Source organism: Ovis aries, chromosome 3, assembly GCF_016772045.2.
Source record: "Ovis aries strain OAR_USU_Benz2616 breed Rambouillet chromosome 3, ARS-UI_Ramb_v3.0, whole genome shotgun sequence".
NCBI classification, from domain to species: Eukaryota; Metazoa; Chordata; class Mammalia; order Artiodactyla; family Bovidae; genus Ovis; species Ovis aries.
In genome coordinates this window covers 112,953,461-112,971,574 of record NC_056056.1, presented here as the reverse complement: position 1 = coordinate 112,971,574, position 18,114 = coordinate 112,953,461, and the positions used below count along the sequence as shown (strand labels likewise).

The window sequence follows — 18,114 nt, the reverse complement described above, 5'->3', positions numbered from 1 at the left end:
ATAAAAACAGGGAAGAAAGATAGGGAATGCTGGGGGTGGCATGTAGGTGGTTATCGTGGTCAGGGAAGACTTCATCAAGGAGGCCATGTCTGAGCAAAGACCCTGTGTCACAGAGGGCTGGCTGTCCACAAGCATTTGCATTCTCCGTATCAGAGTAGAACTGTTGTACGAGGTGATCTGTGAGCCAGGATGACATTTTCCAGGTCCTCTCAAAACCGGACACAGCCATGTAACTAATTCTCATCAGTGGAATTTGAGGAAGTGAGCTTTGTCTCACCTCTAAGCTGAGATTTTATGAATCTGGAGTGGCTCCTCCACTGTCTCTTTCCCTCTCTGCCAACTGATACACAAGATTCTAAAGCTTTAGAACAGGGCTGTCCAAGAGAAATGAGACATATATGTTATTTTTAATTTTCTAGTAGCTACACTAATATACATATTATTCCTTTCCCTGGTAGCTCAGAGGGTAAAGCATCTGTCTGCAACGTGAGAGACCTGAGTCCGATTCCTAGTTCAGGAAGATCCCCTGAAGAAGGGAATGGCATCCCACTCCAGTATTCTTGCCTGGAGAATCCCATGGACAGAGGATCCTGGTAGGCTACTGTCCATGGGGTCACAGAGAGTCAGACATGACTGAGTGACTTCACTTTCTTTCACTTTCTTGCACAACACATATAGTTTAGCTTTGTGTAGTGGCAGTATCATAGCCAAGCACGTCTATCCAAGATGTGATTATTGCTATTATAAATGGGTAAAATCCATTTCAAAAATGCATTTTTGAGCCTACGTGTGCATGTGTGTATGCTCAGTCACATCCAACTCTTTGCAATCTTATGGACTGTAGCCCGCCAGACTCCTTTGTCCATGCATGGATTCTCCAGGCAAGAATACTGGAGCGGGTTGCCATGCCCTCCTCCAGGTGATCTCCCTGACCTGGGGATTGAACCCATGACTCCTGGGTCTTCTGCGCTGCAGTTAGATTCCTTACCCAGTAAGCTACCTGGGAGGCCTGTTTTTGAGCCCAGTGGGGCTCAAATAGAGAGAAGGTAACACAGATCTTTGGTGGCTAGAGGGCGGTCTGTGGCAGAAACACCTAGCTGCCCCAGGAGTCCTTACTCCATGTTCACTGTGTTAGAGTCTTGCTGGGACATGCTACAGAGCCAGCGATTATCATCGCAGCTCCCCTTGAATCCAGCGTGGCCTTGTCACTAACTGTTCTCTCAAGAGAAGCTGAATACTGGTGATGTTTGCCATGTCCACTGTCGGATTTTCCTTCCACTATGGAGAAACAGAGGCCTCGGGGGCCTGTAGAGTCACACAGGGAAGGAGCCCACGCCCCAGAGTTGCCGCTTACAGGAAAGTCACCTGCCACTCAGGCACCATTTTCAGATGTTTCAGGACTTCTGCTTTGGTAAAGGCACTGTAAATTGAAGGCTTCTTTGCTGTAGTTGCAAACAGAACCCTAATTAACATGCTCCTGATAGAAGTGAAGGAGAGAGGTAACAGCTCTCTGGGCAAAGAGCATTCCAGGCAGAGGGAGCCACAGCCCTTGGGCAACAGAAGAAATGTGTCCAGGGATCAGCCAGGAGCAAAGTGAGTGTGGCCAAAGCCAAGCAACAAGGGAAGAGCTGAAGGTGATAAGATCAGAGCCATAAAGAGAGGCCAGATCCTCAGGACGCTGTCGGCCACTGTAAGGACTTTGGCTTTTACCCTGAATGTGTTGGGGAGCCACTGACATGTTCAGAGTCAATGAGCAAGGCATGCCCTGACATTTCAGCCTGGATCACTGTAGCAGGTGCTGAGGAACAAAGTCCAGAGGGACAACAAATAGAGAGATCCATTAAAATGATTGAGGGAGGAGGTGAAGTTGGTTAGGAATCAGGAGGTGGTACCGGAGGTAGGAAGTAGTGTTGGATTCTGAGTATGTGTTTAAGGCAATGCCAAAGGCTCCTTGTCTGAAACTGAGGCATAAATGATATTTATGCTTCCGGCTGGCTCATGCTAGACAACTATATATGCATCGAGAGCAGAAATTGGCTCTTGGCAGCTCATAAAGTACTTGGTGTCCTCTGTAGTGAAAAGGGCTCTTCCAATGCATAACCGCATTATTGTTTCATTACAAGTATTAATAATTGATGTGTAAAAACTCAACAAAACTAACCGGAGGTCTTAGGAATGCTTTCTGAGCTACTCAGCCCATTAAAAACTTTTCATTGAGATTTAGTGCTATTGAAATATATTCATCCTCAGCGCCATCATTAATATAAACTATGAAACTGTCACCAACCTGAGAGACAAGATTGCTTGGGGTTCTTTCCAACAGCCAGCTATGATTGTTATGAAACAAACAAACACGGCAAGCTACTTGAAACAGGAAAACTATCAAGACATCAGTCTTATAGCCATGAAATTCAGTGAAGCTTTCCTCACAGACTGTATGGAGGGTTATTGCCCTCTCTTACTTCTAATGATGAGAGAAAAATTAATTCTACTACTATTGTACACATTTTAATCCATCTCTTTTCCTTTTAAAACCTATATAATTTCCATCACTGTACATGTGGCATTCCTCACTAGCAATATTCTCTGCTTTCCTCTCTTTATAATATGTTCTCAGTTATGCCTCAGCTGAGTTTGTCATTTTTTACTCCTTTAGACCTGTCTCTGGAAAAAAGGTAATCCTTTTATATAGCTGTATTGTTCTTCAATTAGCAACTTCACCTGGTTAAGTTCACATTAAGGCAGAAATTTCTTGAAATTTGTAATTTAAAAAAAATCACAAGATTAGAAAAGATTTAGGGAAAGAGCAAGCACAAATCGCCCTGAGGATACTGTAGCATTGTGCCACTGTAATTGCAAACATCAATAAAATGTTTAACCATGAGACAAGAAATTGGTAAGATGGAAAAAAAATTCCATAGTAAATTTCACAAGCTTAAGAAAATAGTAGAAGTGGCCACATGGGAACATAATTAAACAGTAAGAAATCCAGTAAACTGGGTATTGGAAACAGATAGGAGGCTCCCTTGAGTCAAAAGGATAGGCAGGATTATCATTAAGAGACCAGTTTACTAAACAAGCGTAAAGCCTCTGTTATTGTGTTCAGTCGCTAAGTCGTGTCTGACTCTTTGTGACCGCATGGACTACAGCACACCAAGCTTCCCTGTCCTTTACTGCCTCTCAGAGTTGCTCAAACTCATGTCCATCAGGGGAGAAATAAATGCATCAAAACATTAGACATTATTCCAAAAAAAACACATGATGAATAAGAAAACATTCTCATTTTACTCAAACTACATAAAGTATAAGATAAAATAAAGAAAACTATGCTTTCTTACAAATAAGGACCTACAACTTTAAAAAAATGACATTAAGCAAAAGAAGCAATTATTTAGCACGCCTTTGCTCAAAACACAATCTCTTTTGATGGGACTTTTATAACAGACAACATGTAGAGAGGAGAGAAAAAGAACTTAATTAAGGTAATTATGCCATCATTAAAATGTAGACCAAAAGAATATGTGCTAATTTGCGGGACCTTATGGGTCCCTGTGCTAGACGGTATCATTCTCTATAATGGGTGCAGCCAAATATGAGAACAAAACAAAAGTCTGTTCTACCATCACAGAAACAGCTGTTTATTTGATAGGCATGCTCTTTCTAGAGATTTTACCCACTACATATTTTATTCATATATTTTAAATCTTTAACAAGAATAATAATCCAGGGGTCACGAATAATTCTATGAAGTTGGTTATACAAGCCTCTGTTTTCTCACACTCCTTTCTGAATCCTCCTCCCTTTATCAGGAGGCTCTTCCTCTTCCTACCCCATTAGGAATGTAGAGTCACCTCCATTCAAGCTTTCTTCCTTGGAGGAAGGGACAACTCCTGTCCCCACTCTTACCTGATTCCACTTATGTCTGCCCCTCTCAACTATGCCTGTCCAGGTCTTACTGTCCACAGACACTCTGATCAGTTTCTCTGAGTGCAATGAGGCCGTGGATACACACCCAAGAGCTCACCCTCACAATCTGCGACCAGAGGAGGAGAGAGGAGCATTTGGGAAATCACTCAACCAAAGAGACCAAAATTTGACCCAGTCACAACATCTCAGCCACTGGAGGTGGGGGGCAACTATGTATAACAAAGTGCCTACTTCCCAGATGGGGGCCCCGGCCCAGGCCCCAAGACAATGCTTAGGAATAAGGATAAGAAGTGAAAAGTAACCACCAGGAGAGATTGTTCTTTGACTCCCTATCTTGGCACAGAAATGAACTAAACTGATAATAATTTGCTTGGGGGGTTGGTGAGAGGAGGGTACGAGAAGGGGGCCAAACCCATCTCCCATCCTCTGTGGCAGCAGCACCAGCAAAGATCCAGATGTGGTTTTACTTGATGGTGCCAGCGGCAGTAGCTGGCACCTTTGACAGAGGACACAGTGGCATCACAGAGCATCCTTGACGTCATGGGTACCAACAGCTTCATTAGCCAGAGTAGCCAGGCTACATGGAGATATCTGGCATCGCGCAACCCCAGAGGGGGCAGAAAGAAATCAACATACGGCAGCGGATGCCCTGGGTGTCAGGGAGGTGGAAAGGACTTGCTTGAGAGCATGTGTGACGAGGCGCCCCAAATTCAATGGGGAGGCAGAAGTGAGTCTCTGAACAAGGTATTATGGAGAAATAACATTTTGTACTTTAAGGTCAACACAATTTTTACCCCCAGGTATGATCTGAGGATAAATGTCTTAACATGCTACACAAGTGATGTTAGTTAAGTGATTACTCTTTCCAGGAACAGTCTGCATTTCAAGAGGGACTTCTTGTAGACAAAACCTTAATATTTGTATACCCACACTCCCCCCAGCTGTTAACTGGAGTCGTGGGCTAAGGTACCTCCATTTAGGCTCAGTACTCTACTTGTCCAGTTTGTTCTAAGGCTGAAGGCCCCTGTATAGGATGAGGTGGTTAGGTTAGGGAAAGCTGATATTCTACGTATTTCAAGTTTCTAGTTCCTGAGCCCCTCATCCCAAACTCTTCTTTCCACTTCATAATGAAAACATTTTCATTTGGTCCTACAGAGTATTATTAATGAAAAAGTACTATTAAAATTATGCTACTAGAAAGCATAATATATTAATTATATTCTATATTATATATTTATTATATTACATAATTTTATAAATATAATTTATAAAGTATATTCTAAATATAAATTATAAAATATATATTTATAGAAATATACTTATATAAAATAATGCTATTTTAACTTATATAAAAAGCTACATTCAGCCAATTTAAGCTTAGAAAAATAACGATGAACATCAGTCCTTGGCCTGATATTTTTTAACATTCTCATTATTAATGTATGTATGTACATAATGTAATATGACGAGTAGAGAAATGTGTCCAGTATCACCAAATATGGAAACTAAAAAGTGACTTCAGCAAACATTCTCACATATCCACACTAAGTGATTAGGTGTCAGCAGCAACAGTTTTAGAATATCCTAAGCATCCAAAAATACCTAGAATGACAGGAATGGATGACTCTCAAAGACCCTCCAAATCAGACTGACAATTTTAAAGAGAAAATTAAGGCTAGGTAGGCAATATCTTTTGTTTCATGGCCAAGCTTAATCTGGAAACTATGCCCCTCCACAACTCAAAGTGAATTCTTTCCCTTCTAGCTAAGGCTCTGGAGATTAGCAAGACACCTACCCCCATTTCATTCAGAATCTGGTTTCCAGGCTAGTGGTCAATCCCCGCTTTAACTCCCCAAACACTGTGGTTCCCCCCAAACAACCACACCCAAACCTGCAGCAAAAAAAAATAGCATTGCATAAAAGGGTGTCCTACTATACACTCTCCAGTACCACAGTATTCCCAGAAACAGCCAACTCAGCTCAAAATCCATCCTATGTGTTGTGGTCTGAAATGTTTGTTATAGCACAACCCATGCACAAGCCTTTCCTAAAACATACACAAATGCAAACATACACACACGCACACAAAATACGTTAAATTTTAATTGCGTGAGGACACAAGTCACACAATCCTTAAGGAAACTGACTTTGCTCGATAGTGCCAAGGATGACAAGGACTCTGTAAAGATAAAGAATGAATTTCCTCTGTTCCCTGTGGGACATGTAAGCACAGTTTAGGCACCTCTCTTTGCATAGCTGGACATCTGGATGTCGTGAGATGGGAGCCATAATTGCCCTTTGGTATTAATATGATCTTTTTTAAAAAATTGTTACTAAGGCCACGAGCAGGAACAAATCAGAAGGAGAACTGATTCTCCTTCTGACATTGCTTATGGTCAGCCAAGAGTAAGTTTTCTGCCTTCTCTGAACCACAAACAGTTAGAGAAGCAAATGTAACACATTCCCAGACCCAGGAATATCTGAAGACAAAGCCCATTTTAAATGGTAGCCCTCAGTTTAAGAAAAACCATTAAACCGATCCACTCAGACACCTCAGAATTGCCAGGATGTGAAGTCAAGGTCCCTCTGTTTTCCATGTGGTGAAAAATCAGTTTTTAATTCTCTTCTGTGACTGGACTTTTGCAAACGGATGTTACAACAAGATGACTGTGCTTGCAGTAGTGGAAGGAAAGGAAAATGTCAGAGGAAGCTGATATATTAACTGGACAATTCATACTAAATGACACGTATTGGATCTCACCACTGTATATTTTCCCTGCAAAGTGCGATCAATTGAGATTGGGAACCCCAAAAAGGCAAAAGACTATCTGCAAGTTTGAGAAACCACGCAGTGTGTCTTATATATGGAAGAACGTCAGTCATCTGCTGTGTTATCTTCCGATCACAGCCCCTGCTGCTCATTCGTCTGTTACTTTCTACCCGCCCATCAGATTTCTCATTTACAACCTCAACTCCTGAAAACCAGTGATGACATAGCCATAGCTCTTCAGAGACAGTACTCCAACACATTCATTTATACTGATGCCTTCAAGTCCCAGAATTTATAAATAATCTGTCAGTCACTCAGTTACTCAGTTGAAGCCAACAGTGGCTGGGAACTCAACTAGGACATCAAGAATATGTCACTTTTTCTGCCTTCACTGATGGAGCCTGAGGATCCATTTCTGAAATCACTGAGTCAGAAGCATCCAAAGGAGTCAATGAATAACCATACAATTAGCATATACAAAGAACACGACACTAGGAACTGAAAAAAACATGTACTACCCAGGTCCAATTCCAGATCAAGTAAACTAGAAATCTCTTGAGTGTGTGGTTCAGATATAGGGGTTTTTTTAATTTATTTTGATCGGAGGATAATTACAATATTGTAATGGGTTTTGCCATACATCAACATGAATCGGCCACAGGTATATAGTGTCCCCCCCATCCTGAACCCCCCTCCCACCTCCCTCCCCACCCTATCCCTCTAGGTTGTCCCAGAGCATCAGTTTTGGGTGCCCTGCTTCACGCATCAAACTCTCACTGGACATCTTATTTTACACATGGTAATATGTATGTATGTTTCAATGCTATTCTCTCCAATCATACCACCTTCTCCTTCTCACACTGAGTCCAAAAGTCTGACAAGAGACAGACCTCAAACCTAGGGACACATACAGACTGAAAGTGAGGGGCTGGAAAAAGGTATAGGTTCTTTTTAAAAATATCTCTCCAGGTGATTTTAAAGCACAGACAGGATTGAGAACCATGGGCTTAACACAATACAGGACCCTGAGGCCTGCGGCCACAAAAGTGCACAGAGCAGTTTCCACTGTGTCAGGTGGGAGAGGCATCGTGGAGCCCCGAGCCACCACGTAAGTCTAGCCAGCTTGAATGGCCCTGCTGTGAGGAAGACCAAGCCCCATGGAGAAGCCACAAATTCTCGATGCCCGGCCTGAGTGCCCAGCCACTATCAGCTTCAGCTGAGTAACTAAGTGGCAGATTACTTATGAATTCTGGGATGTGAAAACATCAATATAAATAAATATGTGGAAGACTGTCTCTGAATTTGCTCATCAAACATTCATTTTCTAGTTTTCCTCTAAATCACCCTTGTTTAAGCAATTAATTACAAGTGTTTGAAGCCACATACTGAGTTTTTCATGTTTTGAATAGAGATTACATTTTAATTGAAATAGGTGGATAAAATACTCTGAAAATGCTCCGAGAAGGTCCACAACATAAAGCTACCTAACTTGAAAGAGACATACAGTATTATTTTGACATATCAGATAAATGAATAAACTAGAAACACTGGAATGATGATCTAGAAGGCTGAATGGGGGGGTCCCCCAAAAAAGGCATGCATGCATGCTTCAGTTCAGTCCCTCAGTCGTGTCAGACTCTTTGCGACCCCATGAATTGCAGCACGCCAGGCCTCCCTGTCCATCACCAACTCCTGGAGTTCATTCAGACTCACGTCCATCGAGTCATCCCTGATGCCATCCAGCCATCTCATCCTCGGTTGTCCCCTTCTCCTCCTGCCCGCAATCCCTCCCAGCATCAAAGTCTTTTCCAAGGAGTCAACTCTTCTCATGAGGTGGTCAAAGTACTGGAGCTTTGGCTTTAGCATCATTAATTCCAAAGAAATCCCAGGGTTGATCTCCTTCAGAATGGACTTGCTGGATCTCCTTGCAGTCCAAAGGACTCTCAACAGTCTTCTCAACACCACAGTTTAAAAGCATCAATTCTTCAGTGCTCTGCCTTCTTCACAGTCCAACTCTCACATCCATACATGACTACTGGAAAAACCATAGCCTTGACTAGACAGATCTTAGTTGGCAAAGTAATGTTTCTGCTTTTGAATATGCTATCTAGGTTGGTCATAACTTTTCTTCCAAGGATTAAGCGTCTTCTAATTTCATGGCTGCAGTCACCATCTGCAGTGATTTTGGAGCCCAAAAATATAAAGTCTGATACTATTTCCACTGTTTCCCCCATCTATTTCCCATGAAGTGATGGGACCAGATGCCATGATCTTCGTTTTCTGAATGTTGAGCTTTAAGCCAACTTTTTCGCTCTCCTCTTTCACTTTCATCAAGAGGCTTTTGAGTTCCTCTTCACATTCTGCCATAAGGGTGGTGTCATCTGCATATCTGAGGTTCTTGATATTTCTCTCGGCAATCTTGATTCCAGCTTGTGTTTCTTCCAGTCCAGTGTTTCTCATGATGTACTCTGCATATAAGTTAAATAAGCAGGGTGACAATATACAGCCTTGACGTACTCCTTTTCCTATTTGGAACCAGTTTGTTGTTTCATGTCCAGTTCTAACTGTTGCTTCCTGACCTGCATACAGATTTCTCAAGAGGCAGGTCAGGTGGTCTGTATTCCCATCTCTTTCAGAATTTTCCACAGTGTATTGTGATCCACACAGTCAAAGGCTTTGACATAGTCAATAAAGCAGAAATAGATGTTTTTCTGGAACTCTCTTGCTTTTTCCATGATCCAGTGGATGTTGGCAATTTGATCTCTGGTTCCTCTGCCTTTTCTAAAACCAGCTTGAACATCAGGAAGTTCACGGTTCACATATTGCTGAAGCCTGGCTTGGAGAATTTTGAGCATTACTTTACTAGCGTGTGAGATGAGTGCATTTGTGTGGTAGTTTGAGCATTCTTTGGCATTGCCTTTCTTTGGGATTGGAATGAAAACAGATCTTTTCCAGTCCTGTGGCCACTGCTGAGTTTTCCAAATTTGCTGGCATATTGAGTGCAGCACTTTCACAGCATCATCTTTCAGGATTTGAAATAGCTCTACTGGAATTCCATCACCTCCACTAGCTTTGTTCATAGTGATGCTTTCTAAGGCCCACTTGACTTCACATTCCAGGATGTCTGGCTCTAGATGAATGATCACACCATCGTGATTATCCGGGTCGTGAAGATCTTTTTTGTACATTTCTTCTGTGTATTCTTGCCACCTCTTCTTAATAGCTTCTGCTTCTGTTAGGTCCATACCATTTCTGTCCTTTATCGCGCCCATCTTTGCATGACATGTTCCCTTGCATGCATGCTTAGTTGTGTCCAACTCTTTGTGACCCCATGGACTGTAGCCTGCCAAGCTCCTCTGTCAACGGGATTTCTCAGGCAAGAATACAGGAATGGGTTGCCATTTCCTACTCTAGGGGATCTTCTCAGCCCAAGAATTGAACCCATGTCTCTTGCATCTCCTGCACTGCAGGCATTTTTTAATGCTATACCACTTGGTACATGTCCTAATCCCTGGAACCCATGAATGTTGCCTTATTTGGAAAGGTCTTTGCAGACATAAGTAAGGCTCTTGAGATGAAATCATTCCAGATGATACAGAGAGGACCTAAATCCAATGACAAGTATCCTTATAAGGGGCACATAGGAGAGATTCAAGAAGGACGAGGAGGAGGCACTGGGACCACTGAGGCAGAGATCTGAGCAAGAAAGCCATATGTTAGTCAGGATTGCTTACGGCCACCAGAAACTGGAACAGGTGAGGAAAAGATTCTCCACCATAGCATCAGAGGGAGTGCGGCCCTGTCAACAACTAGATTTCAGAATTCTGGCCTCCAGAATTGTGAGAAAATAAATCTCTGGTTTACCAACCAGGGTGCAGTAATTAGTTACAATAGCTACAGGAAACTAATATAGTTGTAAAACAACATTTATTCATCTAACTTTCTGCTTCCACTACAATGGCAAAATTTAATAAACTGCAATTTTATTCTTTGTATTTGTCCTTATGCTTCTACTTACAAGACAGACTTCAGTTTAAAATTCCATTTCTATTATAAGTTAAGTTGCTTGGTCAGTCGTGTCCAACTCTTTGCGACCCCATGGACTGTAGCCCACCAGGCTCCTCTGTCCATGGGATTCTCCGCACAAGAATACTGGAGTGGGTTGCCATTTCCTTCTCCAGGGGATCTTCCCAACCCAGGGATTGAAACCAGGTCTCCTGCATTGCAGGCAGACACTTTAACCTCTGAGCCACCAGGGAAGCCCATTTCTATTACAAAAGTGTCAAATTTTTATTACTTTATTTTTCCTTTATGTTTAATGTTTCCCATGCACTTTTTTTGTCTTTTTAATGTATGATCTAGCAGTGATTTTCACGCTATATTTACCAGCAATCTTTTTTTTTAAGATTTGTTTTTTAATGTGGACCATTTTTAAAATCTTTACTGAATTTGTTACTATAACACTTCTGTTTTGGTTTTTCAGTCCAACTCGCACCCTCTGCACTGGAAGGTGAAGTCTTAATGACTGGACCACCAGGGATGTCCCCCTAGTGTACAAAGGTAAGCACTGATTGAGCATTCTGAATTCTGCAGAAAGTTTGTTTAAAAAAAAAAAAATATATATATATATATATATGCACACACACATGTATATATATACATACACACATATACGTGGCTTCCCGGTGTGTCAGTGGTAAAGAATCCACCTACAGGATTCTACAGTCTCCTGCAGGAGACTTGCAGGAAAGATGGGTTCTATCCCTGAATTGGAAAGATCCCCTGGAGTAGGAAATGATAACTGGCTCCAGTATTCTTGCCTGGGAAAAAAACCCATGGACAGAGGAGCCTGGAGGGCTACAGTCCATGGGGTTGCAAAGAGTCAGACACGACTGAGCAACTGAACAGCAATATATATACACTTGGTACAGAAAGGATAATAATGAGAATGATATCTGTGCTAGAAAATGTATTGTTTGTAGGAAAATGTCTGTAGACATGGTTTGTTACTGCTGCTGCTAAGTCGCTTTAGTCGTATCCGACTCTGTGCGATCCCATAGACGGCAGCCCACCAGGCTCTGCCGTCCGTGGGATTCTCCAGGCAAGAACACTGGAGTGGTTGCCATTTCCTTCTCCAATGCCTGAAAGAGAAAAGTGAAAGTGAAGTCGCTCAGTTGTGTCCAACTCTTAGCGACCCCATGGACCGCAGCCCACCAGGCTCCTCCGTCCATGGGATTTTCCAGGCAAGAGTACTGGAGTAGGGTGCCATTGCCTTCTCCGGGACATGGTTCAAAGCCTGGCAAATTTCCAATAGTGGGACGTTCTACAAAATAACAGCAACCTTCAACATTGTCAAGGTCATCTAAAATGAGGAAAGTGAGAAATTGTCAAAGGCAGGAGGCACCTATGGAGACATGAAGACTAAATGTAACGCTGTATCCTGGAACAGAAAAAAAGGACATTGGATAAAAATTATGGAAAACTGAATGGCTTTAGTTAAGAATAATATAGCAATATTAGTTCAACTTAACAAACGTGCTATATAAATTTTAAGATGTTAACGAATAGATGAAACCGGGTGCCCACTGTATGGGAATTCCCTGTACTATCTTCTCAATGTTTCTGTACATTTAAAGCTGCTCTTAACAGTCACGCCTATTAATACACACACACACACACACACACACACACACACACACACACACACGGCTTTCTCTATCAACATTCGTATTTTAAGTAAGAAACTAAGGTTGAAGGAAGTGAAACATTTCATACAAATCAGCAATTTTGAGGAAATTTCCTCAATTGTTTCCCAGAATACTAGTGAGTTATTTAATAAGGCTAATTATTGGCAATGTTCTGAAAAGGGAACACCACCAATAAACTTTCCTGGACTTGCAAAGGAAAAAGAAAAAGCAGCTGGTCCTGCTGGCAGTCGAGTTTCCAGGGCTAACTGGCGTGCCATCTGCTCGCCGCAGCAGAGCGTGGTAACCATGGTTCACGTGTCACTGCAGCGTTCGCCTTAGAAGTCGGCCTCTACAAGCCTGGACAATTTCGCGGCCGCGCAGGTTGCCGGGGGAGGGGTGGCGGCGGCAGCAGCATCCAGAGCGTGTATCGTTTTCCCAACCCCATCTGCTCCCTCGCCCCCAGGCTGTGCCCGCGGTCTGCCCGCGCGGCCAGCCGAGGGACAGGCGGGTATTTTGCGCACAACAAAAGAACGCTCATCCTCCTCCTCCCGCCGCCACACGCCGCCCCCGCTCTCGCTTCCCGCGGCCGCCCGGGCGCGCGTCCCCGGGAGGAATCAGCCCCCCGGCCCGAGGATTCCAGGTACCCGGAAGGGGAGGAGGCGAGGCGGCCACAATTGGGCGGGTGAGGCCTAAAGGCGCGCCCAGGAGCGCCAAGGCGCGGAGGGCGGCTAGCCCGGGCCGTGCCGCCGCGCGATTGGCCGGGGCCGGCCCGCCGGCCGCCGCTGATTGGCGGATGCTCGAATTCGGTCTCAAGGCGCCAGAGGAGGTGTTTTAGCCGGGACCGCGGTCGGGAACCGGAGTCGCGCTCGGCGGGCTGGGACGCTGGCGCTCCGCAGACTCCACGGGGTCCCCGCCAGCGAAGGGTGCTCGGAGCGGGGAGCTGCTCGCCTAGCTTTCCCCGCCCGATGTCGCCGTCCGGCTGCTGATCGAGTCCCCCAGCTGATCCCGCTCCGCTGTGGGGCTACGGAGGTCCCGGGAGAGGCAGGAAGGCTCCTTCGCAGAGTGGGAGTAAGTAGCGCTGGCAGGGAGGCGGGAATTGGGGGGAAAGGGGGCCCTCCGGCTCCGGCTACCAGTCTGCCTCCCCTCCCATCCCCGGCTGGCGGGGAATCGAGGCGTTGCTGCCTCTGGACCAGGCGTGCGTGGGGTGTCTGGGCTCCAGCTCGCCCTCCGGCCGGGAGGTAGACAGAGGACCTGCCCTACCTCACGAGCTGGGGGTTTCATTGCAAGAGTTTATCTTTGGGTCTGCTCGGAGGCCTGGGAAGGGGCTGCGCTAGGCACTGAGTGAGTTTGGTCTAGCGATCAGGTTTCCTTCCCCCCCATTCAAACCCCCGTCAAAGCCGAATTCCTCCCAGTTCTTTGCGCCAAAATTAACTGACCCAGGAGACCCTGTACTTTCTGACAGATTTGCCCTACACCCTCTTGACATGAAACTTCATTTTGTCCTGTTACTTTTCATTCAAACCGACTATTTTTATCAGGTTTTTTTTTTTCTTCCCAATTTCAGTCATTGCTAAGCACAACTTTAAGTGTTTGTGTTCGTTCATGTGTGTTTTACAGACGCGGGGTAGCCACGACCCTGGAAATTCCCAGGATGAGTTTAGGGAGGGGAAGTTCATGTTCATGAGCAAGTGATAGATATTTCTGTTGACGGAAAGAATATCCAACTGCAAAGTCATTTTCTAATGTAACTGTACGTTACAGATGGAGGTAAACTGTCTAACACTAAAAGACCTGATCAGCAGGCCGCCCAGACTAGATTTTGCAATTGGAGATGGGGAAAATGCACAAAAGGTAAGTGAACTTAAATACCTTAAGCTCTATCATATTTCGGATGGTAATGTCTAATTCAGTTAAGGATTCTAGCACCCCACTTGCGTTTGCCTTATAATAATCTTGGTGAACATTTTAGAACTATGCTTTTTTTTAATAGGGGAGACATCCAACCAATATCCTTCAGTTTCTCAGTCACTGAGTAATGGAAAGAGGCTAGGTTACATGTAATGCTGAAGCAAATTTATATGAATCAAAGATATGCTAGACACTGCAGTCGAAAGATTGTAGTACTTATAGTTATCAAGAGTAGAATTAATGCATATAAACTTACAAAACAGGCTCACAGACTTCCGGTAGGTGCTTCTGGTCGGGGGTGTAGGGAGAAGGAAGTGTTTAGCGAGTTTGGGATGGAGGTGTACACGGCGCTATATTTAAAACAAATAACCAACAAGGACCTACTGTATAGTACAGGGGACTCTGCTTAACGTTCTGTGGCAGCCTGGCTGGGAGAGGAGTCTGGGGGAGAATGGATACATGTGTATGTATGGCTGAGTCCCTTTGCTGTCCACCTGAAACTGTCACAGCATGGTTTGTTGATCAGTTATACCCCAATACAATTGAAAAAAAAAAAAAGTGGAATTAGCTAATGCTGGTCAGAAATGTTAAGTCTCAGTTCCCAGGAAAACTCTATGTGCTAGATTATTAAAGTATAGAGAGATGGTCTTCATACTGCTGAGGCTGTCCATCTTCCCAAGAGCATGAGCAGTGCCTCTGATGAAGTGACTGAGCTCACCAAGACTGAGTGTTTTGCGGCGCCCCTGCTGGTTTTGCCCTTGTGGTTTCGCCCTTGTGGTTTTGCATGCCTTGTAATCTGTAAGACACTGGGGCTGTGTTCAAGAAACGTGACGAAGTAACCAAGCATAGCAGTGTCTAAACGGGACTCGCGTCGTCACAATGCCCTTGCCAGCCCGCGCCCTCCTGAAAAGGTGGGCGAGCTTGTTAGTAATGAATATCTAAGCATTTTTAGGCAGAGGCAAGTAGATATGGCATAGCCAGGTTTAGAAACTTTAAATATCAATTTGAGCACAGCCACTTCCTCAGGCATTGAACTTCTTCTCTCGGTCCTTGAGCTTTTTAGACTTAGCGTCCATCGTGAAACTGCCTGACTGCAAAGTACCTGTTATATGGGCCTTTGAAGAATACTTGACAACCATTAATTTTGGATAGGTGTGAAATTATATGCTTTTTCATGTATGATTTCTACCCCCACCCCCCACCCCAGGGTTTGATTTGTTTTTGTTGGGAAAAGTAGTATACCAAAACATTAGTGTTTTTAAAGAGGACTTTAAAAAAAATTCCATTTGCCATATGAGAGGGGCCATGCCCAGACTTTAAAGTATATATTCAGAGTTTTGGTTTTGCAAGTTTCAGAGCCAAACTTTTTGTTTTCCTTCGTAATCTGGATGGAACAGTCTTGAAAGAATGTGTATACCTTTAAGTAAGTAAGTAAGTGTTAGTCACTCAGTCGTGTCTGACTCTTTGCAACCTGATGGACTGTAGCCCACCGGGCTCCTCTGTGGGATTCTCCAGGCAAGAATACAGGAATGGGTTGCCATTCCCTTCTCCAGGGGCTCTTCCTGACCCAGCGATCAAACCTGGGCCACCTGCACTGCAGGCGGATTCTTTACCATCTGAGCCACCAGGGAAGCCGTGTGTGTAACTTTACATAGAGACAGAGCAAAGGGGGAAGAAAAGGCAAAGTTGGTATCCACTTCTTTCCTCCCAAGTGGATGACTTTTTATTAAGTGCTTTCAACAAGAGTGCCTCTCCTACTCTAGCCCAGTAAGTACTGTGTCTGGCTGAGCTTTCATATTTTAGTGGGTATAGAGAGAACGTCAGATGACTCCATAGAGATTTAGGAAAGTGACTAAAATGTTTGAAATAGAATGCAGGGCTTATTTCACCTGTCAAGGAGATGGCAAAGGGAGAGATGAGTGCTCCAAGAGATGCTCGAAAGGGCTTTCATCGCTCTTTTCACCTTGCTGTAAAGGAAAGGAAAGGAAAGATTTCTCGGGATACTGAGAATGTGGGATTTGGAGCCAGATCTGGATTTGAATTCCTGTTCTACCATTTGTTAGCTCCTTGAGCTTGAATAAATTTATTTATTCAGTTTTTCAACAAATATTTATGTTCCAGTTGCTGGGGATACAGTGTTTCAATAAATCTCCTAGCTTCCCTAAGCCTATTTTTTATTTTATGAATTGGAATTAGTAAGTAGACTCTCTTCTCAGGGTGTCTATAACCCAACAACCCATATTGTTCACCCTTACTCAACTGAACTGACAGCCCAAAGATAAATATGATGCGGGCTTGGCCCTCAATCACCTGAGAGATGTTTCACGGGCTCAGATGTAAACTCACCAACTAGCCCGTGATTTGTTAAGTGCTGTAGGGTTGGGAACCAATTGCCCCAGCAGAACAGAAGAGTAAGAAAGAAATTCACAGGGAGTCTAGAGAAAGCTGGAAAGCTTCACGGGGGAGATAATACTTGGGCTGAGGACTTCAGCCTGTGAGGGAACGAGAGGAATAAGGTGGACTTTGTAGGCAGAAGAATCATCTGAGTCTCTGCAGTGTGGACATTCAAGAAATGCTCAAAATTTCCAGAGTGGCCAGAAGCTAGTGGTACTTCCTGAAAACCCTCTGGCGGGTGCCTGGAACAGTGTCCTGTGGGTCAGTCAGCATGTAGAGGGCTTATCTTTCTTGACTGTCTGATCTTCGTCAGTCAAGGTCTATAGTACTGTATTAGGCACACATATTTCTTACCACTCACAGAGAAACTTTTCCTTAAAACGTCAAGTTTACTGTGCCTAAGTTGTGAGATTATAAACAAGACTCCTTTTCAGTTGTCTGTACTGCATTTAGGAATGACAAAAGTAGAAAAAGGATGGCTTGGGATGAAGGAGTGGACAGTAAAGATTGAGCTTTGGGAGGGCTATGTGAAGGAGATAACTCTTGAGCTAGGTCTTGAAGTAATGAATGCTAAGACTTAGGCAAGTGGAAAGGAAGGATATTCGTAAAGAAGTGGAAGCTAACATAGTGAATTTGGGGACCTCACCTAGACTTAGTGGGCATGGGTTTTCTTTGAAGGTCATTCATCTTTTGCATGCTAAAGTTGGTTCAGCTGTGTCCAACTCTTTGCAACCCTATGAACTATAGCCCATTGGGCTTCTCTCGCCATGGGATTTTCCAGGCAAGGGTACTGCAGTGGGTTACCATGCCCTCCTCTAGGGGATCTTCCCAGCCCAGGGATCAAGCTCACCTCTTTTGGGAGTGGTTAAAAAAAGAAGGCGAGTTCGACTCGAAGCATTTATTTATACCCGTGTGTTTACAGGTAAATAAATACATATGTGCAAGGGGCAGTTGGTTGCCTGATTTGGGGATTCGTGGAAGGTTCTAGCCAGATACAAACTTGGGAATTATCAAGTACATGTTGGTTTTAAAGCCATGAGTGGGTGAGCTGCCCTGGAGAGCAAACAGGGAAGTGTGGAGGGCTGAGGTTTCTAAGAGCAGAAAACGAGCCTATGAAGGAGGCTGAGAAGGAACAGTCACAAATAGAAAGAGAACCAACAGAGAAAAAGTACTAGCTCAGAAAGACAGAGTTTTATAAAGCAGATAGTCAACAGTCTTAACTGCAGCAGTGAGGTCAAATGTGGTGTTTTGCCATTGACTTGTCAACTAAGATGTGATCTGCATGAGAGCAGTGGATTAGAACAGACTGGTGATTTGAGGAAGCCCCAGGGGAACGTCCTGGGTGTGAATTACTCATTCTGGAAAGTGTGCTCTGAAGGGGAAGAGAGAGTGTCGATGACTAGGAGACACCTCCGGGCGTGCCTGTCA

At 44.0% G+C, this 18,114-nt stretch overlaps 1 protein-coding gene across 4 annotated transcripts in view; it reads left to right on the top strand.

Annotated features, from left to right (window-relative positions):
- Positions 1 to 13,203: 13,203 nt before the first annotated feature.
- The window catches only part of E2F7 (E2F transcription factor 7), a 37,141-nt gene continuing 32,230 nt past the window's right edge, over positions 13,204 to 18,114 (top strand). For all 4 annotated transcript variants that reach the window (XR_006059261.2, XM_042246550.1, XM_042246549.1 and 1 more), the window contains exons 1-2: positions 13,204 to 13,452; positions 14,146 to 14,235. Coding sequence is in view for 3 of the 4 variants with exons in the window: in XM_042246550.1 (XP_042102484.1) it covers positions 14,146 to 14,235 (90 nt within the window). In the remaining variant the exon portion in view is untranslated. The remainder of the gene's footprint in view (positions 13,453 to 14,145; positions 14,236 to 18,114) is intronic.